The sequence below is a fragment of the Diospyros lotus genome, chromosome 7 (assembly GCF_014633365.1).
Source record: "Diospyros lotus cultivar Yz01 chromosome 7, ASM1463336v1, whole genome shotgun sequence".
NCBI classification, from domain to species: domain Eukaryota; kingdom Viridiplantae; phylum Streptophyta; class Magnoliopsida; order Ericales; family Ebenaceae; genus Diospyros; species Diospyros lotus.
Window position 1 is genome coordinate 29,128,176 of NC_068344.1, and position 27,628 is coordinate 29,155,803.

A 27,628-nucleotide genomic window follows, 5' to 3' on the forward strand; every position below is an offset into this window, starting at 1 on the left:
AGGATGCGTAAGGGATAAGTTATCTCAAATGGCTCCTCTAATAAGTTATTTTTAATGTATTGATGACTAATATGTATACCTTCACTAAATTATAACCTAATACATTGTGTTTTTTGGTTACGTAAATTTCTTCTTTTATTAAAAAAAAGTCAAATTACAATTTTAATTTGAACTTTTAATTTTATCCATTAACGGACCACCATTAAATTGTACCAAGACTATTTCGCCTTTGATTGAATTTTATGCATGGATTAGGATGGAAACATTCAAATTGAAAGTAGCTGAGAACCTTGGAAATTTCTTTTTCTTTTCTGATAAGGCTGCTGATTTGGTGATTTCTTGGGATCCTTTCCACCTACAGGTCAGAAGGAATTCGTCAACGAACCAAAGTTATACAATTAATACAACGATTGCATGAGATCGATATTGAGAAAATACCTTATATTTGAATGAATTTGCTTACATTTTTTGGACCATTGCAACCATTCTTTGGTGGTGGACGAGAGTTTGAGTTGGAAGGATGGGAGGAAAGTGAAAAAAGGTTGAATGCTTTAAAAAAAAAAAAAATGGAAAAATTGTGTTCGTTACTTTAAGGTTTTTGAAAATTTTGTCTTATCATTTAAAAATTATATTAAATAACTTTGACCTTTAATACATAAGATATCGCAATTATCCCCTTTTGTAGTTAAGCAATTATTCAGAAACCCTATAGTTCTCTATTGATGTTAACATAATTATGTATGTATGTATAAATTTTTCAAAATACCATTGTGAGTTTGTAATGTCTATATATGGTGCCTTTGTTATAAATAATCATAAAAACGCCAACTACTTTGAATGTTTTTAAACAAATATCAAAGTTGGATATCAATCAACAAAGAAAGAAGGGTGTTTGTTGATGAACTTCGACAATTAGTGACTAGTGTTCTTGGAGTTGTAACAAGCTCCGTAAAGCATAAGGGCGTGCTCAGGGCTTCGAGTAGCAAAGGATTGAGCTATGGTATCGATGGAGATTTAAATAGTTATTTTCGTTAAAAAACGAGGGACAAACAGGTAAACGATTTGATACAATTGTAATTTTTGATATGTTTGTATGGACACAAGATAAAAAAAGAGATAAGAAGTTAAAAAAAAAAAGTTAAAAAATTAATTAGGTTTTGGAGAGTCCCTTTCCTGTTTTGATAGGTTTTGGATGTGAATCATATAGATTTTGACATGGCAAGTCAGAGGCAAAGCTAGAATAGCTCCATATCATAATATGCGCAAGAAAAGCCCTATCGCTTCAGACAGAAGTTATGTTCCCAATCAAATGTGCCGGTGAGAGGATGAGTTACTTAGTATAATGGATCTCAAGTATTGCAAAGCCTCCCAATAGCATCAAGTAACTCAAAATTTGCAATCTATATCCTATCCTCCTATATCTCCTGAACTCTTACGTGCCCTTTTTATATTTGGATTAAATAATGATAGGATAAATTTATAAATGAAATAAAATAATGATGACATTAAATAATATGGTCTTATAATTAATAAATGAGGTATTATTTAAAATTATAAGTCTTTCATATCTAATGTGTCAAATTGTCAATAAATTATTGATGTTATTAATTGACGAATAATAAACTCCTCTTGTACCGTATATAGTTTGTTACTTAATTTGTCATTTCGGTTTAATGAGTTTGAGTCAACACTTTAAAATCTTGAGTCACCCTTCTTGTTATAAACCTATAATCAATTAGTCAAAGATGTGAAAGATCTCTTAGCGAGAACAAACCAGTTGCAAAGTTATAAGAGCTTGTTCTCTTTGCTATTTTTTAGCCATTTTTAATTTTACAAAATAGTAAAAATATGTTTATTTTACTATTTCCAAAAAATGTATTTTCGAAAATAAGAAAAATTTTATAAAGGAAATCCAAAATAACTTTTGTTCTGAGTCTTTTTAGCCAAAACATACTGAAAAATCCCAAAATGCAGAAAGTAGACACCCTTTATTTGTGTGTGCGCGCGCGCGCGCGTGCATGCGTCCGTACTCACCGCCTACTCCACCATCTTCTCGTCTTCTCCGTTCTCTAGACTGCCAGCCACCGTCTCTGCCATCGACTGACAAGGCCTTTCTAGTCATGACATCTACGTCACCATTGTCACTCGATAACCACCGTTGAGGCTCATGCCACCACTTCTTTTGCCATTACGCTCGGCCACTATGAAACGTCATAACCACTTCATCTTTGCCTTCTTAGCGATTTTCGGCTACTGCCTCTTCATCTTCTCTTCCCTTTATATCTAGATCGACTTTTTCTTTGTTCATTCCCGCCACTATATATATATGTATGTATGTATGTATGTTTGTATTCGTAGGTGTTGAGTTCGACTGAAAGTTTAAGCTTAGATCTATGGAAATTCAATAATTGGATATTGTTAGTTTTTTGGTTTGTTGGTTGACAGGGATAAGGGTGTCGGGTGGTTGTCTTTTATCGTCGGAAACCATCGGCCACGATGGCTGGGGGTGACTACTAGTGCACTTTTTAGTTTTGATTGAAAATTAAAATTAAATTTATGAAAATCCAACCGTTAAATCTGGCATATTTTAGCGTATGTTAACCCTTTGCCTTGGTGTTTCTAATGGTAAGCTCTAATCATGGAATCTCTAATCGACGGTGGTCACTGGCGATCGTTGGTGGCGATGGTTATGGTCAGTATAGGTTGTTCATTGAATAAAATATTATAACATAATTTTATGTAAAATTTTAAAGTAAATGCGTTTTTTAATTTTCTATTTTGAAAAATAATTTTTTAGAATGATAAAAAGAACACATCTTTAGAAATTTAAAAATAGACAATCAAACCACAAAATTAAAAATAAATTTAAAACTCAAAATTAAAAACTAAAATATGAAAAGAACGTCAAAACTGGAGTAGTTTTTCAAAAAAGAAAAACTAGAGTAGTTTTATTGTTTTGTGGTTAAAATTTACCATAATTTCCAAAGTCTCCCAACAAGTCTTCTCTCCCTCTCCCTCACTCTAAACCCCAAAGATTTATTGTTGGGGTTTAAGAAACGGCCACCACTGGTAGGGTCACAAATGAGCCGAGCAGTTTAGTGTTCGACTTGACAAAAGTTCATTTAAATTCATTCGTTAAGTTAAATGAGTCGAATTTAATTCTAATTTTGAAACTTGTAAAGCTCATAAACATTTAGAGACTCGTGAATACTAATAGATTCGATTAGAGGTTCATAAATATGGTTGATTAAAAGTTTAGATAATAGTTCGTAAACAAACTTGTTTATAAATTCATTAATACACTTATTTCTAATTTTATAAATATATTATTTAATATAAAGTTATCGGACATTAAATTATTATAATAATACAATTAAATTGAATATATTTAAAATTATTAAATATACATTAATTTAATTATTCAACATAATATAATATATGTATATATAATAAAATAAAATAAAAAATTAAGTTTAAGCAAAGTAACAAGTTCTAACGAGCCTTAGCCTATTGGGGAGCTTGAACTCGAGCTCATGTTGAGCTTGGCCTCGCCAGCAAGTGGTTGAGCTCGAGTTTAGAAATTGTCTCACTTAGCTTAACTCAGTTCGATTGCAATCCTAATCATCGGTATTTTGTTTTTTTAATTTTCTAAACATTTTTCTTTTTAATTTCAAAGGGGGAGAGAGAGAGAGAGAGAGAGAGAGATGAGAGAGAAATGCTTGTAGGTTTGGAAAAAGAAAAAAAAAAAAGGATGGTGATCTAGATCCAGATCCATTTGATCCAAATATAAATGGTTCTGGATTGGACCATTTATAGTCGTGAGACAAGTCAACCATATATAAGTGCATATTTTTTGTGCCCAAAGATGTGCTAAGTTGAATGTAGCAGAGATGTTAATTAGGTAACAGAAAAGCCTAAGCCTAAGAGAACTTAAACATCCTGACAATTATGCTCTCACACGATGTGGTGATAAAATTAGATTCCATTAGGCAAATGCTATGCCTATGCGCAAGCGAAGCCTTTCTAATTACCGATGGAAACTACCATCTAAAAGTTATTATAAATATAAAGCTCATACAATTTATTACGGATGATCTTTCTCTTTATTAATGTATGAATTCAAGTAACAAAGCGAAGTGAAGTGAAGGAGACATAATTTAATTCCTACTTCTGCATGCATGCCCACTTATGAAGACTCTCTCTCTTCCAGAATCCTGAGGCCAACATAGCTGCACAAACCCACCCAACAAATACAATTACAAACAATTTTGTCATATATAACCAGTACGTACAAAATAAAACAACTGAAATAATAGGAAACTTTAGATAATTACCGGCCAAGCATCATGAGAGTAGCTTGAGGATTGGTTCCTGGCGAGGAATTAAAGGTGGATCCATCAACAACTCGTAATGCACCAATTCCAATAACACTAAAATGAGGATCCACAACCTTCCCCACCACACAACCCCCATGGTAATGATATATAGTAGTCAACATTTTGCGACAATATGTTTCAAAAGCTGCATCATCAGCTTTGTCATTCGGCAAAGATGCCCCCACAAATTTAAATTCTTTGGTGTCGTTTAATCCTGGAAACTTGTACTTCTCCATTTCTTGGGAACTCATCACCTTGTCAAGATTTTTTGTTCCCAACACACACTTAGCCAAGTCTGTTGGATTGGACAAATAGTTGAAGCGAACCTTTGGGGTAGCCGTCACATTTGTGGATGATGCTAGAGAAAGTGAACCTGATGAGAGTGGCCTTGCGAGTTTGTGAATTACAGACAGTACGGTGAAGTTCACAGGAGGAGATGGGTTTGGGAAGAGGATGACGCTTACGGGAGAATTGAAAGGGTAAGAACCTGATACGGCTTCAATATAGTAATCTTTTGTTATACCTGCAATTGCAATTTCAGAACCCTGTACTTCAAATGGAGGAGCAATGTTAACGTCAAAACGGGGATTATCCACCAAAAATTGGCCAACCGAAGGATGGTGCTTCACTATGGGAATCTTCAAGGATGATAGATATGGCATTGGACCAACCCCACTTAGCAGCATAATCTGAGGGCTACCGAGGGTGCCCGCACTCAAAATTACTTCTCCTTTGGGTTTTAGCATGGCTTGATGTAACTTACCCTTTGAATCACTATAGATTACTCCAACAGCTGACAAAGGTTATGTAAAACAAAACACCAAACAAAATTAATTTCAATAATCGTACAATCATAATCAACTATTTACAGAAAAATTTCACATACTCCTTTGAAAAACAAGAAGTTAAAGCTGTATTCATCAGGTCATTATTTCCAGTTTTGAAAATAATAAATGAAAAAAATATATCGAAGAGGGGATTAATGCTCATAAAACAATGGTTGATTAAGCAAAGGTATAATACATATAATACCCCATCAACAATTAAAAACATATGGCGTCTAATCCCTGATATGCAAATTGTCAAAATTTAATATCTCAATTATTAAAAATTATTATTTAATGTCTTTATCGTGACAGAGCGTTATATGTATAAATACGCTCATTTCTATGAGTGAGACGTCATGTGGATGACCAATTGATAGTATTTGAATAGATCATTGACTGATTTATTATGTTTCCTCAAAAATTAAAAATATATAGCATTTGATCTCTAATTTATAAAAACGTCAAAATTTTGAATCTCAACTTTTAAAAGGTGTTGTTTTAAATCCTTACCTTGAGACATAAAAGAGAATATAAATAAGAGAGTGAGAGAACAATAGAATGAGTTCAATAAAGAGAAATGATGGAGATTAGTTATGTTATATTTTGTAATTGAGAATAGAAGAAGACAAAGTTTTTTGAGTTAGTGATTCAAAGATTTAAATGTTTAGAATTTAAGTTTTTTTAAGTTATGAGTAATTTGGTATTTTCCCCTATCAAAATGAATTTTAATCAAATGTCTTGTTGACATGATTTTTTTATGATATGATACTTTCTCTTTTCTATATATATGTTCTTTGTGGTGTAAATAATAACTTTATTTACTCTCAATCAGGATAAAAACTTAAAGTAACAATTTTTAATAATTAAGATACGAAATTTCAATATTTTTGTATATTAGAAATTAAATACTATATTATATAATTATTGAGGAAGTACAACAAATTTGTCAATCTATTTAAATATTGTTAGCTAGTTATTTACGTAGTGTGTCACTTATAAAAACGAGCGCATTCATTCAGATGCTAATATTTTGTCATAGTAAAGATTTAAAGTAATATTTTTTTATAATTAAAATATTGAATCTTAATGTTTTGCATATCAAGAATTAAACTCTATATTTTTTAATTGTTAAGGGACGAGTATGTATTAAACTTTAAGCAAAAATGCTATATCCATTACCTCGTGAATTTGAGGAGAAAATCACCCTCTCAACTGTGGCGCGAATCGCCAATTGAATATTGTTTGATAGAGCTTTGTTGAGAAGCTCAACTGCACCATGTCGCCGCCCATTCCCATCGAAGGTTGATCCTCCGATCTTGGTTCCGATAATGTGATCAAACGTAAATCCATTATCTGGGCCATTACCTGCTTGTAGAAGCGCTTCTTTCACTGAAGATGACCATGTTCCAACAATGGGTTTGGAGACAATTGTCTCTTCAACCCATTTATAGGACTCGTTGACAAGCTTCATGTCCCATTCGATGCCAGAATTTGTGTAGAAGTACGGGTCAGCTCTTGAGTAAAAACCAAAGTTTATCATAGTTCCCCCACCTAGGATTCTTCCTCTTACATTTTGAACACCATCTTCAGAAGTGAAAGCTTGGGCAGGTGAGTCTTTATCATCTGCTTCTAAAATATTATTGATGAGATTTGCCTGGAGTAAGACTTCTGGCCTTTCACGAGGCGAACTACCCCTTTCTAAGAGTAGAACAGAATGGCTTGTTGAAAGAGTGGTGGCGAGAGGACAACCAACTGTCCCTCCGCCAACTACTATATAATCATAAAACTCTCTTGAAGGAAATTCGATGGCATCTCTTACTAACTTCAGATAATCCTGATCTGAAGAAACAATCACCACATGACTAAACAAACACACTAGCAATATTCGTTTAATAATTAACGTAGAAATTCTAGTTGCTGCATAAAATGTAATGCAGACACTTGACATGGTGTATCAAACATAAATTATTGAGAAATTGGGACATGTAAAAGAAAGATGACGAAATTATAACTGACGTTACCGGGCAAAATTAAATAAAGAAAATAGGAGAATTTTACTTGGCCAAAAAAGAAAAAAAGAAAATGATATGAATGTATACGAGAATACGAGCCTTGTTGATCGGATTGATCAGCAGCCCAAGAAATTCTGGGTTGAGGTACAATGAGGAAGATGAAGACAAAAAATATGGCGAAAAGCTCCGGTTTCTGCATCTTTCTTCCTTCTTCAACTGCCTCGATAATTAGAAAAGAATGAAATATTAATTATGGGATATATATTTGTGTAAAATTAGTGTTCTATTTAAGAGGAACCAATTTCTGTATATGATTTCCTGATGGGCTTGCATGTGGTTTATTTATACACATAATGAGAAGAAGAGGAGAGCGATTGCCATGAGGAAGATAAACGAGTTGATCACCCACTGGTGTGGTTCTGGCCCATGTAAAGAATAAAGTCCTTGTTCGTTACAGTGTATATTACGTGGTCAAAGGGTAATCTTAATTTCGCCCCTAGGGCATAGTCGAACGGTCGAATGAGTAATATATTAGTGTCAATTCGGTGGGTTCTGAGTTCGATTCTCACCTTGTATAAGGGCTAAAGGTTTAACCTGTGATTTACCTTTCCTAACGTAATCGAAGGCACGAATATTGGGGACCGCGCAAGAACAATCATCCTACGAGTAATCTTAATTTCTCTCACCAAACATTCTTTATTACACTTTTTCTTATTTCACGTGTTTAATTAAACTGAAGGTATCTAATTAAGGCGATTAGTTAAATTGTGAAGATCTATGAAAAGAAAAGAAGAAAAATAACAAGAAGAAGAGGGAAGTCTCAGCTCTCTACCAACTCTCTACCAACGACAAAAGTAGGACGAGGAAGGTACAGCCTAAATTAGCTGGCATAGACTCCGTTTAATTATTTTAATCATTATTCTCCTTATTCATAAGTTTCCATCATTATTCTCCTTACTCATATATAAGCTAGAAGGGGAGAATTGTTGAGATCTAGCCTAAATTAGGCATCCACTAAAATTGTAACAAGAGGTTTTTACATTGATCAAGTGTTGGGATTTAGCCTAAATTAGGTAGCTTAATTATGCCTAACCAATTATTGGGTGGGGAGAGGGGAGGAGAGGTAAGCTTCAAGTATAAATACCTCCCATCTCTATAAGATTGAGGCATCCAAATTTAAGAGTGTGCCATTATATATATTCTTGAGAGTATGCTATTATATTCTTGTATAACTTGAAAGAGAATAGAATGTGTGAGAATATTTTGTAATTATTCTTATTATAATGAAATATTTTTCAAAACTTATCCCGTGATTTTTTTTTTCCAATATTGGAGGATTTTTCATGTTAAATTTTTGTCTCTTATATTTTTGTTTGTATTCTATTACATGGTGAAAAAAAATAATTTTGAGAAAATTCCACGATTTACTAATTTTCCCAACAAAACATTCCTTATTACACTCTTTCTGATTTCACGTGTTTAATTAAACTGAAGGTATCTAGTTATGGTGATTAGTTCAATTGTGAAACTTTAAGATGGAAAGAAATGAAGGAGAGGGAAGTCTCAGCTCTCTGCCAATGGCAAAGGTAGGACAAGGAAGGTACAGAAAAATTAAACAGACGTCATGAACTGCAAAGAAAGTTCATTCATATAAAATATATATTAAGCAAAAAATATTGTATATCAAATATAAAAAATTAAATACATAATTTTTTTATACCATCGTCAGTATGTAAAAAACTACATAAAGTATTTTTTGTATCTTTTCGTTCATTGTACTAAATCAAAATTATTAAATAAAAGGATTATTTTACTTTGAATATATATTTTAGAAATAACTGAAAAGAATTATTTTACGTTCAAATGAATAGATCCTAAAATGCTTATAATATTTTCCAATGAATATATAAATAAATAAATTTAGAATTTTTAAATAAAAAATGAATATTATTTTACAAATAAAAAAGAATAAATTAAGATAATAAATAAATTTGTAAAAGAATATTATTTTATACATGCATATATAAAGATGAATTTAGAGTTCATTGAAATTAGTATTAAATTATTATGGGAATTAACATAACTGTATTTTTTAAAAAGCAAAGTTGCAATTTATCATATACTATTTAAAAGAAAAAAATAACAAAGAATTATTACATTTGAAAAATACAACAATACCAAGCAGGCTCTACATCAGTTTATTTCTTCATCGTTGCTTGTGACAGTAAAAGACATACTCTCTTGGCTAACAGCTTTAGCTAACTCATTCAGTTATATATTAATTAATGACATGAATTTTGGACAACGGTGTACGTAATTAAGTAAGTTCAACAGGTAATTTGTTGTTTGTTATTGAGAACGAGTAATTAATGGGAGTAATAGGATTGAAATAAGAATTTTTTTGGTTAGGTGGATGAACTTAAGATTATGCGAAGTCAAAACTAAGACCAAATTCAAAACAGTCATTTTTCAAACCAATTCGGAATTGATCCAAAGGATGGCTGTCCTTCGATTAAAACTATTAAAAAGATTTGAGCAAATTTAAAAAGTTTCACATTTTTCTGTTACTTTTGATTTTACATTAAATGAACCTGATTTTATAGCAGTTTTCGGGTACATCCCGTTGAATTAAAAAAACAATTGTCATTTTAATGTCTTCCTAACCAAAAAATATTATCATTTTAAAGTTAACTTAGCTAAAAAAGTACGTTTTAACTCAAAAGAGATTCATCATCACACTAACCATTAAGCTAACCCTAAGATGATTCTGTTGGAGTAAAGGCTAGTAGTCTTGAGATGTTTTGATGGCTGTGGACCACTTGGTACTGTATTTTTCAGTTGTTATCTAGTATGGTAGGTGTCAAGCCATTTAGTTTTTTCTTAGGATCTGTTTTGTTGCCTTTGGGTTTGTTTTATTTCCAAAATTAGTAGTCCCTTTTGGGTTTGGACTTTTAGTGTTGTTAATGCACCTTCCCCTTTTTGATATCAATTCTGGCAGGTTATTAATATATAACCACTTGGTGGTGTACTTTTCAGTTGTTCTCTAGTATAGTAGGTGTCCCGCCATTTAGTTTTTTCTTAGGATTTGTTTTGTTGCCTTTGGGTTTGTTTTTTTTCCAGAATTAGTAGTCCCTTTTGGATTTGGACTTTTAGTATGGTTAATGCACCTTCCCCTTTTCGATATCAATTCTGGCAGGTTATTAATATATAACCACATGGTGGTGTACAATTTTCAGTTGTTCTCTAGTATAGTAGGTATCCCGCCATTTAGTTTTTTCTTAGGATCTGTTTTGTTGCCTTTGGGTTTGTTTTATTTCCAGAATTAGTAGTCCCTTTCGGGTTTGGACTTTTAGTGTGGTTAATGCACGTTCCCCTTTTGGATATCAATTCTGGAAGGTTATTAATATATAACCACTTGTTGCTGTACTTTTCAGTTGTTCTCTAGATCTAGTATAGTAGGTGTCCCGCCATTTAGTTTTTTCTTAGGATCTGTTTTGTTGCCTTTTGGGTTTGTTTTTTTTTTGAAGTAGTCCTTTTGGGTTTGAACTTTGGAAAATGCTACTTGTATAAATAAGTGGGTTACCAAGAGAATGATCGAATGTGCCAAATCACAAAAATACCCTCCCCAATTTACAGATTCACCACCCCTATCTTTGGTTGTCTCATCTCTTCTCAGCCATGGCCACCTCGAGCAAGCTTTGCCTCGCCTCATCGTTGCCTCACGACACGCCTCGTCGCCTTCATCTCACCCTGCATCACCTCACGACTCACCTCGATGATCGTTGATGCATCCTGTCATCGCCCCGTTGCAACGCCTCACGGGATCACCGCTACATCCTATCATCGCCTCACCGTAGCGCCTCACGCCGACCGCCACTACACCATCTTGTCACTGCGGCCTCTGGATGAAGCTCCAAGCTTCATCCTGGATGAAGATTAAGCCCGATCAGGCTTGTTGGCTGTGAAGCTCCAAACGGTGTCGTTGCTCTTAGCTGGTTGGAGGGCCACGTGCAACAACTGCACGTGGCAACCATCGGCTGCCTTCAGCTGGCGCCTGATCTCGCCCTTTCCTTTGCTCGATCATCTCCTACTCGTCTGCCATTTTCTATTGGGAATAATCAATCGTGCTTGCATGACTGAATCCTAGCCTTTCATCCTCACTTTATGATCGTTCATTCGGGCCCTTCGTCATTGCTTTTAATCCCGCCCCTCGGGATGTGAGTCCATGCAGGAACTTTGAGATGAGATTGACAAAAAAGAAATCGTGAAAGAGAAAGATGCAGAAAAGGCAAGAGCCTTCGTCTTCGGGGATGGGGTTCTGGTTTGGTTTCTCTGTTCTTCATTCCCTGTAAATCATGTATAGCTTGATTTCATTTTATATGGTTCGATAGGGTTGCCTCTAATCTGTATTAAGTGATTATTTGGCATTTTTATTTTCTCGAACCATTGTTTGTATCGAGGGTTTTGTGAGGGCTTATGTGGGTGTAATCTGGGCTTTCATCTCATAGTGCAGTGAGCTCTTCTCTCTCAAGCTCAACGTGGACGTAGCCTCGATTTGAGGTGAACCACGGTAAATCTCTCGTGTCTCGGTTTCTATTTTTGTTTCTGTTTATTGTGCTGTGTTTATTTTTTGTGCTTCCAGTTTTGTTCTTCTTCCATCCGTGTTTGAAATACAAATAAAAACCCTAAGGTTTTCTCTTGGGTTCACAACAGTGATATCAGAGCCTTGTTAAGTTAATCTCTTAGGGTTTCTGTAACTTCAATCTGTTAGGTTTTCATTTATGGGGTTTACTCATCTTGCGGGTGATCTAGAGTTTCTCTGAGAGAGTCTATTTCAGCGGGTGTGTGCTGTGTTGATTCTTTTCTGAGTCTAGAGCCACCTAAGTTACCTTCGTGCAAGGCGAAGATGAATTCTACCCGATTTGAAATCGGTACATTTGATGGAAAAAGAGATTATGGAAGTTGGAAGAAAAAGATGAGAGTTTTACTCTCTCATCATAAAGTGCTTATAGCACTTGAGACAGATGATCGCAAATGGTCAGCAGACCAGCTTGCGAGGACAGAGGAAATCAGAGAAGAAGCCTTCAATCTGATCTTCCTCCACCTGGGTGACAGTGTGATTCGCAAGGTAGATGATATATATGTCCACTCCCTTAGAACTTTGGAATAAACTAGATGCTATATTTTCTGTCATTACTGCACCTAATTTAGTATATCTGAAAGGCATGCTATTTAATTTTAAAATGAATGCATCAAAGACAATGGATGAGAACATAGACGAATTTACTATGCTTGCATTATTACTCAGAGGTACTGATCAAGCATTAGGAGACTCTAGTGAAGCTATGATTCTATTAAATTCATTGCCTGATGATTATGATGTTGTTAAACATGCATTAAGATATACTGGCATAGTACCTAGTCTAGACCTTGTTATTTCAGGCATTAAGGCTAGAGAACTGGAACTAGGGACATCAAAGAAATATGGTAACAATCTCTTTGTAAAGGGGAAGAATGAGAAAAAGCATTCTATTGGTAATAATGATCATGTTAGTGGGTTAGGGCAAAAGGGTAAGAAGAAAGATAAAAAGGGTAAGCAAAAGTGGAAATGCTATCACTGTGGGAAAGAGGGACACATTAAGAAATACTGTTATGATTAAATTAAGAAACAAAAGCAAGGGGAAAATGTAAATGCTAATCCTAGTAATTCAAACTGTTTAGCTGAGGTTCTTACTATTTCAAATGCTTCTATTGATAATAAATGGATCATGGATTCAGGATGTTCTTTCCATATGTGTCCCAACATTGATTGGTTTCATAATTTTGATAAAAATGAATCTGGAACAGTGTTTATGGGTAATAACCAATCATGTAGGGTTAAAGGTATAGGAAGCATATCTCTCAAATTGCATGATAACAAAACCAGAACCTTAACTGATGTAAGATATGTTCCTGGCCTAAAAAGAAATTTAATATCTCTTGGCACATTAGATGAACTAGGTTTCTCTTATAAAACAGAAAATGGATCAATGTATGTGTTTAAAGGAGATGATCTAATTCTAACTGGTGCTAAGAAAAATGGTTTGTACGTTTTGAATGGCTGTTATTTCTCTTTTGATAATATTAGTTCTGCATGCATAGTCAAATCTGATAAGATAGAATTATGGCACCCGAGACTTGGCTATATGAGCCTAAAAGGTCTTAAGGCACTGTCTAAACAAGGCTACCTTGGTTCAGTGCCAATGGGGTCTCTCGTTTTTTGTGAGCCATGTGTTCTAGGCAAGCAACACAGGCTAGGTTTCCATAAGGGAACCCACCTGGCGATGGTATGCTTAGAATATATACATGCAGATTTATGAGGGCCTTCTTAGGTCCCTACTTATGGTGGTAACAAGTATTTTCTTTCTATTATTGATGATTTCACTAGGAAGGTTTGGGTTTTTCTTCTAAAATCTAAAGACCAGACTCTAGAGAAGTTTAAAACTTGGAAGAACATAATTGAAAATCAAATAGATAGAAAGATTAAAATCTTAAGGACAGACAATGGTCTGGAATTTTGTAACAAAGAGTTTGATGAATTTTGCAATATCCAAGGAATACTTAGACATAGGACTGTGAGGTATACACCCCAACAAAATGGGGTAGCTGAGAGGATGAACCGAACTCTTCTTGAAAAGGTTAGATGCCTCTTATTTACCTCTAATATGCCAAAATCCTTTTGGGGGGAGGCCTTGTCTACTGCAGCCTATTTGGTGAATAGAAGTCCTTCCACTGCTCTAAATCTAAAATGCCCTGAAGAAAAATGGACCAGTAGGAAATTAAATCTTGATTACCTTAAGGTGTTTGGCTGTGAAGCATATGCTCACAAATCAGAAGGTAAATTAGATCCTAGGTCCATTAGGTGTGTGTTTGATGGTTATCAAGAAGGAACTAAAGGTTTTAGATTATGGGAAAGACAATCTGGTGGGATTAAAATCATTATTAGCAGAGATGTCATCTTTAATGAAACAACTTTCCCTTGCAAAACATATCACTCTGAAGAAACCAACATTAATAGAAGTCCAGATGATTTTATCATTCTAGGAGGGTCTCAAATTGAGGTGGAGCAGGCTGAAGATCCCCTTCCAACTGCTCCAACAGAATCCAACCTAGAAGATGTTCCAACCCCAAATCAAACCTCTGATCATGATGATGATCAAGAGGAACAAGAAGAGGAACATGAGATTGAGGTGGAGCATCTCAGCTCAACCCAAGATCTCAATGATTACCATTTAGCCCGAGATAGGAGCAGAAGGGTTTCAAGACCCCTTGCAAGGTATGCCTATTCAGACTTAGTGTTTTGTGCCCTTATGGCAGGCCTGGAATTAAAGAGCAGTGAGCCTTCCACGTATGAGGAGGCTGTCAGCTCCAAAGAAAATGTAAAGTGGCAGCAGGCCATGGATGAGGAAATGTCTTCACTTAAAATTAATGGCACATGGGAGTTGGTGCCAAGACCTCAGAAACATAAGTTAATTCAGGGTAAATGGTTGTATAAGTTAAAAGAAGGTATTTCTCCTACTGATCCAATTAGGTATAAAGCAAGATTAGTGGCAAAGGGGTTTACTCAGAGGGAAGGTATAGATTACACTAAAATTTTCTCCCCTATAGTCAAATTTAAAACCATTCGCATGATGCTATCAATAGTTGTTCAATTTGACCTTGAATTAGAACAATTAGATGTTAAGACAACATTTTTGCATGGAGACTTAGAAGAGAAAATTTACATGACTCAACCAGCTGGATATATTGACTCAAATAAACCTGAGCATGTGTGTTTACTGAAAAACTCTCTTTATGGCTTAAAACAATCCCCTAGGTGGTGGTATAAAAAATTTGATAGTTTTGTCTTAGGGATTGGTTTTGTAAGGAGTCAATATAATAACTGTTTCTATTTTATTCTCTCAAATATCCCCATTTATCTACTGTTGTATGTAGATGACATTCTATTAATCAGTAAGTCTAAGTCTAAGATAAATGAATTAAAACAAATGCTTAACACAAGTTTTGACATGAAAGACTTAGGGTCAGCTAAGAAAATTTTAGGAATGACAATAGAAAGGGATAGAGGAAATTCCAACTTAAAGGTTCATCAAAATGACTATTTAATGAAAGCTGTAAGAAGGTTTGGCATGCATAATTGCAAGCCAGTAAGTGTTCCATTAGCTGGACATTTTGTCTTAACTGAATCTCAATGCCCTTCGTCCAACTCTGAAATCATTAACATGGAAAAGGTTCCATATGCTAATGCAATTGGAACTATCATGTATGCTATGATTAGTACAAGGCCTGATCTAGCCTATGCTATATCATCCCTGAGCAGATTCATGTCCAACCCAGGTAAACCTCATTGGGATGCTCTTAAATATTTATTAAGATATATACATGGATCTGTTGATGTTGGATTAATTTACAAGAAAAGATTTAATTCTCTTGATCTTGTTGGGTATGTAGATTCTGACTTTGCAGGGGATAAAGACACCTAAAAGTCCACTACTGCTCTATATTTCACCTTAGGTGGAAATTGCATCAGCTGGAAGTCAAAGCTGTAGCCTCTGGTTGCTCTGTCTTCCACTGAGGCAGAGTATGTAGCTGTGACTGATGCAGTAAAGGAGGCTATTTGGCTTCAAGGTATACTTCGGGAAATTCACCTGCTTCAAGGAAAGGTTGAGGTGTATTCAGATAGTCAAAGTGCGATTCACTTGACCAGAAATCCAGTCTACCATGAACGCACTAAGCATGTGGATGTCAGGTATCATTATGTTAGAGATTTGGTTTTAAATGACACTATTTCTATACTAAAGGTGCCTACAGAAAATAACCCAGCAGACATGGGTACAAAGTTGCTAAATACAACAAAATTCAAGCATTGCTTGGACTTGTTGCATGTGGGTATTGGTTGATCTTATCAACCAGAGCTATGAAGGAGAGGATTGGAGCATGCTGCCCTTTTGTCATGAAGTTTGGATTACATTTCCTGTTTGGTGCTTCAAGGTGGAGATTGTTGGCTGTGAAGCTCCAAACGGTGTCGTTGCTCTTAGCTGGTTGGAGGGCCACGTGCAGCAATCGCACGCTGCCATTTGGCAGCTGCTGGATGGCTGCACGTGGCAACCATCGGCTGTTTTCAGCTGGCGCCTGATCTCGCCCTTTCCTTTGCCCGATCATCTCCTGCTCGTCTGCCATTTTCTGTTGGGAATAATCAATCGTGCTTGCACGACTGAATCCTAGACTTTCATCCTTACTTTATGATCATTCATCCCGACCCTTCGTCATTGCTTTTAATCCCACCCCTCGGGATGTGAGCCCATACAGGAACTTTGAGACGAGATTGACAAAAAGGAAATCGTGAAAGAGAAAGAAGCAGAAAAGGCAAGAGCCTTTGTCTTCGGGGCTGGGGTTCTGGTTTGGTTTCTCTGTTCTTCATTCCCTGTAAATCATGTATAGCTTGATTTCATTTTATATGGTTCAATAGGGTTGCCTCTAATCTGTATTAAGTGATTATTTGGAATTTTTGTTTTCTCGAACCATTGTTTGTATCGAGGGTTTTGTGAGGGCTTATGTGGGTGTAATCTGGGCTTTCATCTCATAGTGTAGTGAGCTCTTCTCTCTCGAGCTCAACGTGGACGTAGCCTCGATTTGAGGTGAACCATGGTAAATCTCTCGTGTCTCGGTTTCTATTTTTGTTTCTGTTTATTGTGCTGTGTTTATTTTTCGTGCTTCCAGTTTTGTTCTTCTTCCATCCGTGTTTGAAATACAAAGAAAAACCCTAAGGTTTTCTCTTGGGTTCACAACAAGGCTTAATTCACTGATTAAGCCCTATTAGGCTTTATGAATTAAGCCCTATCAGGCTTAATTCGTTGATTAAGCTCGATTAGGCTTTATGAAATAAGCCTAATCGGGCTTAATTTGAGGACTAAGCCCAATCAAGGTTCATGATGAAGTCCGAATAGGATGAAGTCCGGGCAAAGAAGTCCGGACTTCATCATTGGATAAGTCCAAATCGGACTTCATACGATGATTGGACTTCATCATCAGATAAAGTCTGATTCGATCATCGAATTTGTACATATTCTCGTTACATGTAGCAAGGTCCTTGAACTTTTAGTGTGGTTAATGCATGTTCCGCTTTTTGATATCAATTCTGACAAGTTATTAATACATATTCCATGTTGAGTAGCTTTAACGATGTGATATTTTGTTAGCTTGATTTTAATGCAAACTTTTGTGTAGAATTTGTTGGGAGAAAATTAGTCAAATCAACAACTTAATTTAAGAATGTTCAAATGTTTTGTTCACCCCTTCTCGTGTTGTGAATCTAGTAAGACTTAAATTAAACAGATATAAAGTAATATGAAATCAGTGTAGTAATCATTCAATCACAAGAACATTAAAATTTTACGTAAAAAACTCCCATGTGAGAAATAAAAATCATGTCACCAAAATTTATCAAAAACTTTCACTATTAAACAAAAAATGAGAATACACGAAAGTATTTTTTAGTTGTCAATAACTAAAGGCACATAACAATATATTTTTAAAAATATACACTCTTGAAACTAAACAACTGCAATAAGAAATATAAGAGATCTCACTGAATAAAAAAACTCAATAACTATTGTAGAAACCTATTAATAGAGAGAGCTCCAAAACTGATCTCCACCGTTTAGATTGTAGAACCGTTCGTTGTGAACATGCTGACAAATTTCAACCAAATCAGACCACTAATCAAATCTCAAACAACCTCTTGATCAAAATTGGACTGCAACAACAACTACTGTAGAAACTTGTTAATAGAGAGCTCCAAAACTAATTTTCATCGTTCAAATTATAGAGTTGTGTGTTGTGAACACGCTGACTGAATTTCAGCCAAATCGAACCACATATCAAACCCCAAATAGTGTCTTAATCAAAATTGGTTTGCACATTTTTTTTTCAATTTCTGCACTTTTCTCCTTCCCTTTTTCTTATGTTCCACAGCCACATTAGAAGGGTTTTAAACTCTTTTATACTTGATATTTTTAGAACAAAAATACCTCTAGATCTTTCATGTAAGTTTAACTTATATGGATTTTACTTTACTTAATTAATGATTAAGTAAAAATTAATAGTTCATCTCTATAAAAGAGGAAACCCAGCCCAACACAATTAATATACTAGCCAAACTTTGGTATATTTTAGGTAATAAAACATACCAAATTAATAGATTTTTTTCAGTCTAAAAAAAAATTGTCTCTAATTTGGTTGTGCAATTGGTCTCAAAATAAGTCAAATTTTATATTAGAGACAAAATTTTTTGAGTCTCTAACATTAGAGATGAACTTAAAAAAATACCGGTTGCTGACCATTATCCATGAGAGATTGATTGAGATCGATCATTGGAATCACCTTTGTCTGTAGTGACCAACATAGCCAAAAACCAAAATGATCAAATGGTTGAATCTCAATAGATCTAAATATTATTTTTTTGAAAAAATGATACCTATTTCTAGAAGAGCATCACCAGCCACCGTCCATGACAGATTTCGATAATCGAAATTGATCATCAGAATCACCTTAGTTTCTTTATGTGACGACCCAGAATTTTCTGGATCTTTATTTACAACTAGATAATAACTCAATCGCAGGGGCTAAAAATTTGCCCCATTATTATACAACAGCGGAAGCAAATTAAATATAAATATACATCTTAGGGGCATTTCCTTACTCAATAAAGCATCAATCATTCAAATACCACATATACATAATCAGAGCCCCTGATCACAACTCACAACCCAAAGATCTTTTCAGTTGGATTGCCTTGTACACACGGAATCCAAAGAGAATAACATCGCCATAGCAACAATTCCCGAGCACCATTCTTCTCAACCTTGAATGATGGTGGAACAAAGTGAGCCACAAGGCTCAGCAAACATAATAGAAGAAATATGGTACGGTTAGGAATAAATCTCTCACACTGAATACCACCCATCAAATGTCGTGATGGAAACCAAAGTGCCATACCATGCCATGCCATGTATTACAACATGCAGCCATCAACTCAAATAAATAAACCAATGCACATAGTGGCAGTCCTTAAGGCCCACATAAGAAATGCACAACCTGGCACCCAAGTCCGCATACAAACCTGCCGCTGCCATGGATTGGCTAGCATCCACCATATGAGCTCGAGGCCCTGGCTAGCAGAAATATATGAGCCCACGGCCCTGGCTAAAAAATATATATGAGCCCACGGTCCTGGCTAGCAAAGATATATGAGCCCGCAGCCCTAGCTAGCAAAGATATGTGAGCCCGTAGCCCTGGCTAGCAAAGATATATGAGCACGCGGCCCTGGCTAGCAAAGATATATGAGCACGCGGCCCTGGCTAGCAAAGATATACAGTATCGTACCATGCCCTCCAACAAATAATAAATGCAATGGCTTTTGCAGCATTAACATGATGACAAGGCCCTTATAAGCAAGGTTCAGGCTATGCTACGCCCACGTAGGAATTCACACAAGCGAATGCTCTACATGCATATGCTCGCCTAACATACACAAGTCAGCACTCAACAGGCTAACTGTGTCATGCTAATGCTCACACCCCCAACACATACAAGCATGATCCCTAATGAATGCAAACCCAATCCCATGCACTACAATGCCATGCAATATGCCACATAATGGGAAAGTCAGTCAACAGTGACCAGACATCGGTCGACAATCTGTGACTAAGCATCAACTAGTCAACGACCATCCCAGGTATTAATAAAATGAGAACCAGAGTAAAAAGTGCTTCATCGATCTCTTCATAGATCTCAGCCTTTATATTGACCAAAACCTATGAACTAATTTACAGAAATGCCATTGATTAAAACAACAACAAGTAAGCAAGTAATAAAACTAACTAATAAGTCCAATGTCCAATCTAAAATCCACTATTACAAAATACAAAAATAAACCAAAAATACAATTGATGTTAATACTCCCCCTCAAGATGGACTATGTATATTCATAACAACCATTTTGGACAATAGAAGAGATAATTGAGGAGATGGTAAAGGCTTGGTGAACAAATCTGCCAATTGATGAGCAAACCGAATGGGCAGCAACTTGAAAACACCAGCTGCTAGTTTATCGCGAACAAACAACAGCCTGATTATCACAAAATAAGAGAGCAGGAGTGAGAGCAGAAACCTGAAAATCAGCAAGAAGCTGATGCAACCATACAATCTCACTGAAGGTAGCAGCAAGAGCCCTATATTCAGCCTCTGCAAAAGATCGAGAAACTGTACTTTATTTCTTAGCCCACCAAGAAATCAAGGAATCTCCAAGAAAAATAAAAAAGCCCGTAACAGAACGTCTTGTGTCTAGACAAGAGCCCCAATCAGCATCGGAGAATGCCCAGATCTACAAGGAAGAAGTAGCAGAGAAAAACAGTCCTTGTCTAGGAGAAGACTTGAGATACCTCAAGAAATGCTGGACTGCATCAAGATGTGGTTTTCAAGGCTGAGAAATATATTGGCTGAGCTTCTGGACAACATAAGTAATGTCAGGACGAGATATAGTAAGATAAAGCAAATGACCAATGAGTCATCTATAGGCAGATACATCCTCAACCAACTCACCATCAATGGAACTCAATTTAACATTGGGAATCATAGGAACCATGGCTGGTTTGCTAGATAAGAAGCCTATATCTTCAAGAATCTGTAATGTATAATGTCGTTGGGACAGGAAAATACCTCTAGATGAACGAGCAATCTCAAGGCTAACAAAGTACTTTAGACGCCCAAGGTTTTTAAGTTTGAACTGACCATGAAGAAACTCCTTAAGAGAAGCTATAGCAGCAGTATCACTACCTGTGATAATGATATCGTCAACATAGACAAGCAAAGCCACAAAAGAAGACCCACTACTCTTAGTAAATAGTGAATAGTCAGACTTGGATTGGATAAACCCATATGTAAGTAAGGCAGTGGAAAACTTTGCAAACCATTGTCGTGAAGCCTGTTTTAATCCATAGATTGATTTATTCAGTTTACAAACTCGCTTCTCCCCCTGAGTAAGAGCAGTAACTCTAGGTCGATACCCAAGTGGAAGGTCCATATATACCTCTTCAAAAAGATCCCCGTTAAGAAATGCATTATTAACATCAAGTTGGATAAGAGGCCAACTATGAACAGCAACTAAAGCTAAGAGAACCTTGACTGTAACCAACTTAGCTATAGGGGAAAAAGTGTCAAAGAAGTCCAGACCCTCTTGTTGTATGTATCCCTTTGCCACTAAATGGGGCTTATACCTTTCTATTGAACCATCAGATTTATATTTGATCTTATACACCCACTTACACCCAATAGTATGCTTATCCCGAGGCAAAGAGGTGACAGTCCAAGTGTTACTTAAATGCATGGCATCCAACTCAGCCTTCATGGCATCCCTCTAGTGAGCATAGGGCACTGCCTGATGATAGAATTAGGGTTCAAAATTGGAAGAAACATTGAGAAGGAAGTGCCTATGAGAAGGAGACAGATCAGAATAAGAAACATAATGGGTTAGTGGATAAGAAGAAGTTGTATGAGGGGTTGAGGTTTGAGTTAACAAATGACAATGATAATCTTGAAGATAAGTAGGGGGTCGAGCAACACGAGTAGATCTGCGAACTGATGGTGCAGAAATAATAGGACTGTTAGGGGTTTCAACCAAAGAAGAAGGAGAATTAGACACAATTGGATCTGCGATAGGCACATCCAGCCCTGGCTGAGGCATGACTAAATCAGGAAAAGGATCCACAAGCATTTGTGAGGGAGCAATGGAGTGAAAAGGAAACACTTCTTCATGAAATACAACATCCCAAGAAATAATGAATTTCTTGGAAACTATGTTATATAGTTTGTAACCTTTCACACCGGGAGGATAACCAAGAAATATGCAGGCAGTGGCTCGAGGGGAAAATTTTGATATATGAGAAGACAAAGTAAATGCAAAACAAAGACAACCAAACACCTTAAAGGATGAATAATCCATTGGTGAATGGTATAGAAGCTGATAAGGGGACTGATATTTCAATAAAGAAGTAGGAGTCCTATTTATTAAGAATGTTGCTGTGAGAATGCATTCACCCCAAAATTGAATAGGGACTCGAGATTGGAAGAACAATGCCCTAGCTACACTAAGGAGGTGTTGATGCTTACGCTCTACCATCGAATTTTTTTCAGGTCTTTCTACACAGGAAAATTGATGAACCACCCCTTTAGCACTAAAGAAGTCATGAAAATTCAGTTCAGGTGCATTGTCTAACCTAAATTTCTTCACCTTTGTATCAAATTGTGTCTCTACCATAGAGAAAAATTTAGGAATGATATCCCTAGCTTCTGACTTATGTCTCATCAAGAATACCCAAGTAAATCGTGTACAATCATCAACTATTGTAAGAAAATACTTATAACTAGCATGAGTAGGCACATGATATAGACCCCATGTATCACAGTGAATTAAATCAAAATCATGTTGAGAAAGATGATTATTAGAGACAAATGATAGTCTCCTTTGTTTAGCTAAGGGACATACTGAACATGGTACAATTTCAGCATCTTTATATCTCAACAAAGTTTTCAGTTTATCCAACTTTTGGAAAGAAACATGACCAACCCTACTATGCCAAGTATGTTTACTTACAACATGAGCCACAATGGCATGAGAATTAGAAGTACTAGGCATAAAACTAGCATCAAGCACATACAATCCCCCATGAAGACTAGCCCTGCCAATCATCTTCGAAAGATGGACAGCCTAGATATCACACGAATTAGAGAAGAAACTAAGGATCACATTATTCCCTTTTACTAGCGCACTCACGGATATCAAGTTAAACTTGAATTGAGGCACATACAAAACATTTTCCAACACCATATAGTCATTTAATCTCACAGTCCCTATACAGGTTACTGACAATCGAGATTGGTCAGGGAGAGTCACAAACATATCCTTAACTGGTCTCAGCTTGAGAAAATAGGATTTAGTAAAACAAACATGACATGTAACCCCTGAGTCTATTATCCAATACTTTGAATGACCAAGTAAGGAACTAACCGAAACATTAAAACAGATACCCGATGCTTGATTTTGAGAAGCATCAGATTCTGCCCTGTCCTTTGCTGCACCAAGATGGTCATTCAACATACTCAATAGGGTCTGATATTGAGTAGAATTCAAGGACTGCATGAATTCTCCCATGCCCCAATTGTTTGTAGTACCCTCAGAAACCTAACTCACAGTGTTAGAACTGAAGTGATTAGTAGAATTCATGAAATTAGGCCCATTAGGTCCAGGTCCATTAGGATTCTTCTGTTTCATCTTATACCCCGGGGGATATCCATGTAATTTATAGCATCTGTCAACAGTATGACCATGATATCCACAATTTGTGCATATTGCCCTATCCTTTTTCTGAGATCTACCAAGATTATTCTTATTATGATCGTGCTTAACATTGAACAGAACTGGATCTCCCGTATTAACCACTACATTCCTTTGTTTCTCCTCTTGTGAAATTAAGGCAAAGACTTTATTTATGGGAGGTAAAGGTTCCATCAATAACAACTGACCTCTTACTTGAGCAAATGAATCATTTAATCCCATTAAAAAGGACATGACATATTCCATTTGGTGATGATTTGTAAGAGACCTAATACCTCCACAAGTACAACTGTTACAATTACAGGTAGGTCTAAAATTCCCCAATTCATCCCAAATAGTCTTTAACTTGGTAAAATAGGCAACCTTGAGTAAGGTTCATCAATTCTCGCCTCAGTTGAAAGATTCTAGGCCCATTGCTTTGCTGATAACGTTCCTTCAAATTAGTCCAAATATCTTGTGCTAATTCAAAATAAATGATTCTGGCCAAGATTTCCTTTGACACAACATTAAGAATCCACGAAATAACCATGTTATTATTTCTAATCCAAGTGTTTAAAAGGAAATCATCACCTAAAGGACGTTGGATCGAGCCGTTAATAAACCCCAACTTGTTCTTGAAAGATAGCGCAATCATCATTGAACGGCTCCAAGATGCATAGTTGTCCCCTGTCAAGGGCTGAGAAACCAAAACAAGCCCTGGACTATCTGAATGACGCAAGAAGAAAGGACTCGAACCATCGCCAATGGAAAAATCAAGCCTTGACGAGGAAGAAGACATATTAGGGTTTTCCAGTGCCCTATAATGAATGAAACAGTTCATGTAAAAGAGATGAAAGTAATAGGACTTGCAGAGATCGTAAGATTCCGATCACCAGAAAGCAGAAAAGATCATGGATTTCAGAACAAAGGAGATTCGCAAACAAATCGAAAAAAAAAATGAAGATAGCCGAATAACGAAGATCCGCACCGATCAACGGAATCAACAGCGTCTCAAGGACGAAAACAATGAGAAGAACGAGCAGAAGAAGAAAACCTAGGGCACTACATCAAAGAAGATAGCCAGAGAAAACCCTAGGGCTTCACAAGATGCTCTAATACCATATTAATAAAATGAGAACCAGAGTAAAAAGTGCTTCATCGATCTTTTCATAGATCTCAGCCTTATATATTGACCAAAACCTATGAACTAATTTATAGAAATGCCATTGATTAAAACAATAGCAAAACAACAAGTAAGCAAGTAATAAAACTAACTAATAAGTCCAATGTCCAATCTAAAATCCACTATTACAAAATACAAAAATAAACCAAAAATACAATTGATGTTAATACCAGGCCCGGTCGACGGTTCACTCTCATGTTACAAAATGGTCAACACGTCACCTCGCCGGTCAACAGCTCATACCTCCATTTATTAAGACTCCCACTCGTGGAAAACCATAACCACAACCAAATCCCGCCAATCCTCTGTGAACCTAGCCCTGGATCAGGTTCGGCATCATTCCCAAAGGAATAGGGGCGTCACAATAGTAGGCTCATAACAAATAAAACCTCAACGAGTCTCATATTTAATTTAAATTAATTCATACTAATAAAATCCTTGATTCGTATAATTAATACGCGAAACCGAATCGAATTAAAGAAAGGTGTGGGATTCATAAAATGGAAGGAGCTCACAAAAAAAGTAAAGAGCTTGCCTCTATTTAGCATATTTCAGCGTTGTTACGCCTACACGCTGCTATTTCAGTACACGCTACAAGTTAATATAACCTCCCAAAGTTAACCAAATCGCTCCCAAAATTAAATTCCAACCGTACAGAATTATTAATACATATTTCTCTACTCACCTGACTAATGAAACCTCAATTAAACCTCATTTAATCTTGATTTTTTCTCAAATTTTCCCACCTAGCACGCCTTTTTCTTCCCTTTAATCTGGTTACTGGAATTGCTTGATTTTTACTCCCTGGAACTGCTGAAATCGGGGTTTAAAAAAACATGGAATTGGGCGGCCCAGCGTGCGCCACGTGGCAGCTGCTGGCTACCCACCGCCATGCCCAAAACGACGCCGTTTTGGGCAAGGAATGGCTGGAAAATTCCATCCAAAATCCTCCCTCACGCGCGTCTCCGCAGGCTCGAACCCAGGTCACTCTCCTGGTCCCTCGCGCAATTAACCACCCGCGCCACACGCTACCTTCAACCATTATATGCTTTGATTTAATTTTAAGGTGATCCTAGCACATTTTCAAGAATTTGGATTTAGACCCCATAACTTCTAGAAATTATCATTTGCTCCCCACTTATTAATAACACTTATATCCCGAATTTTTAACAATTTCATGCCCATTTCTCTAATACCAAAATAAAATAATATTTCATTTAAACCCAAAAATATTCAATAATCATCACAAATACACTAATTAATAATTATCAACTGTTCACTAAATTATTCAATTCCAATAAATCAAAAATCACTTCAAAAGCAGAATTTAATAATTATTAATACTCCCAAATTATCGGGATGCTACAGTCTCCCCCCCTTAACAAAATTTTGTCCTCAAAATTCTCATTGGTTAGCTTAAACCACTCATGGAGGCACACCTATTCCAAAGAATTAGTCCACTCAATTAGCATTCACCCTGTATCCATGAGGTTAGCTCGTAGTTCTCATGATAACATCCGACATTATCTCTAAAACATTCCATATCGTCATTTTTCAGTATTCTCACAATATCGAACCCACTAAGAACCTCACTTGACTTAATACACCAATACATATCCCTAGGTCATTACTTTATTTGGCCACGTTATGACCACTAGTACCCTAACCAGCTCAGGGGTCACCAACAATTACATTGAGTGACATTAGCAAAGCATCCACAATATATAGTCATAATCCAAATGTCATTCAGGGCCACCCTATGCTTACATTGCACTCTCAACTGGCAACATCCTTACCACACATTAATCTAGGGACATGTTCAGAACACAGGGGTATATAGTCTAAGCGATAACCTTACTCATGACACACGACACACCGCTCCATGCACATATTTTTTTCATTTGCTTCATTTCACACAGAGTCGAGAGCTATTTCAAGGATCACCAAGGCTTATCCCAACGGCACACCACCAATGACACTTATTTACCCATCAAAGTTGCTAAAACTGACTACCCTTCTCTTTCAATCCAGCTACATCTAGTTCTTCTCCAGGCACACTCTGCGGATTCCCAAGGTAAATATCCTATGGGCTTGTTCAAATTATTTCCTTTATAACATCCTTAGTGTTCCAACCCATTGTATATATACCATAGTAACAATCCACTCAATTTAATAAACACTTGGGGTAGAGAACACCTCATGTCTGTTTCCCGCCTTTAACACTAGCACCACGTACCAGACATCTTACCTTGCAAACCACCCGATATGGTTGTGATTAACCTCGAATGTCACCAATGAATTTCCCTTACTAACCAATTAAGTTGATATGACACGTGAGACCCACAATAAATTCTATCCAGATGCCAATGGGTCATTCAACTCATGTGGGCTATAAACATTACCAACACATCGGCCATTTCGGACATCATCAAATGAATTACCCCACCCCACCTGGGTAACAGGGTAGTTACACACGTAATGGTAATGATAACCTCCTCATTCTAGGTGCGACCATCTTTACTCACTTTTAAATCCATTTTTTTCCCCTTACTTATGAAGCATGAATTCATTGCAAGAAACAATCTTGGACGAGCTCACAGTCAATGGACTCAGACAACAATTCACTGCTAGCCTCAGCTTCCGTCTTGGAAGATAACTCTTCCTAGAAATGCACCTGAGCATTCCTTCATGTCCTAATATACTCTCTACACTCGTTCGAACCCATATTTATGAGTTTTCATTATCGTCATAACTATCAATGACTGCCTCAGGTGGACTGCTTAGACCTCATCTATTAGGTCCCATTCACTTGATCGTCC

General features: G+C 36.3%; 1 protein-coding gene across 1 annotated transcript; it reads right to left on the reverse strand.

Moving 5' to 3' along the window:
• Positions 1 to 4,135: 4,135 nt before the first annotated feature.
• LOC127805651 (sinalpyl alcohol oxidase Nec3-like) lies at positions 4,136 to 11,059 on the reverse strand. Its single transcript, XM_052342403.1, has 4 exons — positions 10,987 to 11,059; positions 6,419 to 7,042; positions 4,335 to 4,380; positions 4,136 to 4,229 (listed from the first exon to the last, which is right to left on the reverse strand). The coding sequence occupies exons 1-4, from the start codon at positions 11,057 to 11,059 to the stop codon at positions 4,187 to 4,189; spliced, it is 786 nt and encodes a 261-aa protein (XP_052198363.1). The 3' UTR covers positions 4,136 to 4,186.
• Between the last annotated feature and the right edge of the window lie 16,569 nt (positions 11,060 to 27,628).

What these genes read in the sequence shown, in the direction of transcription:
- LOC127805651 (XM_052342403.1), bottom strand. Translation starts at nt 11,059, where the DNA reads ATGATAGGATGTAGCGGTGATCCCGTGAGGCGTTGCAACGGGGCGATG. An exon ending in TCAATTGGCGATTCGCGCCA is followed by an intron (nt 4,381 to 6,418) that starts CAGTTGAGAGGG and finishes CCACCTTTAATT; the next exon opens with CCTCGCCAGGAACCAATCCT. An exon ending in ACTCTCATGATGCTTGGCCG is followed by an intron (nt 4,230 to 4,334) that starts GTAATTATCTAA and finishes GGGTTTGTGCAG; the next exon opens with CTATGTTGGCCTCAGGATTC.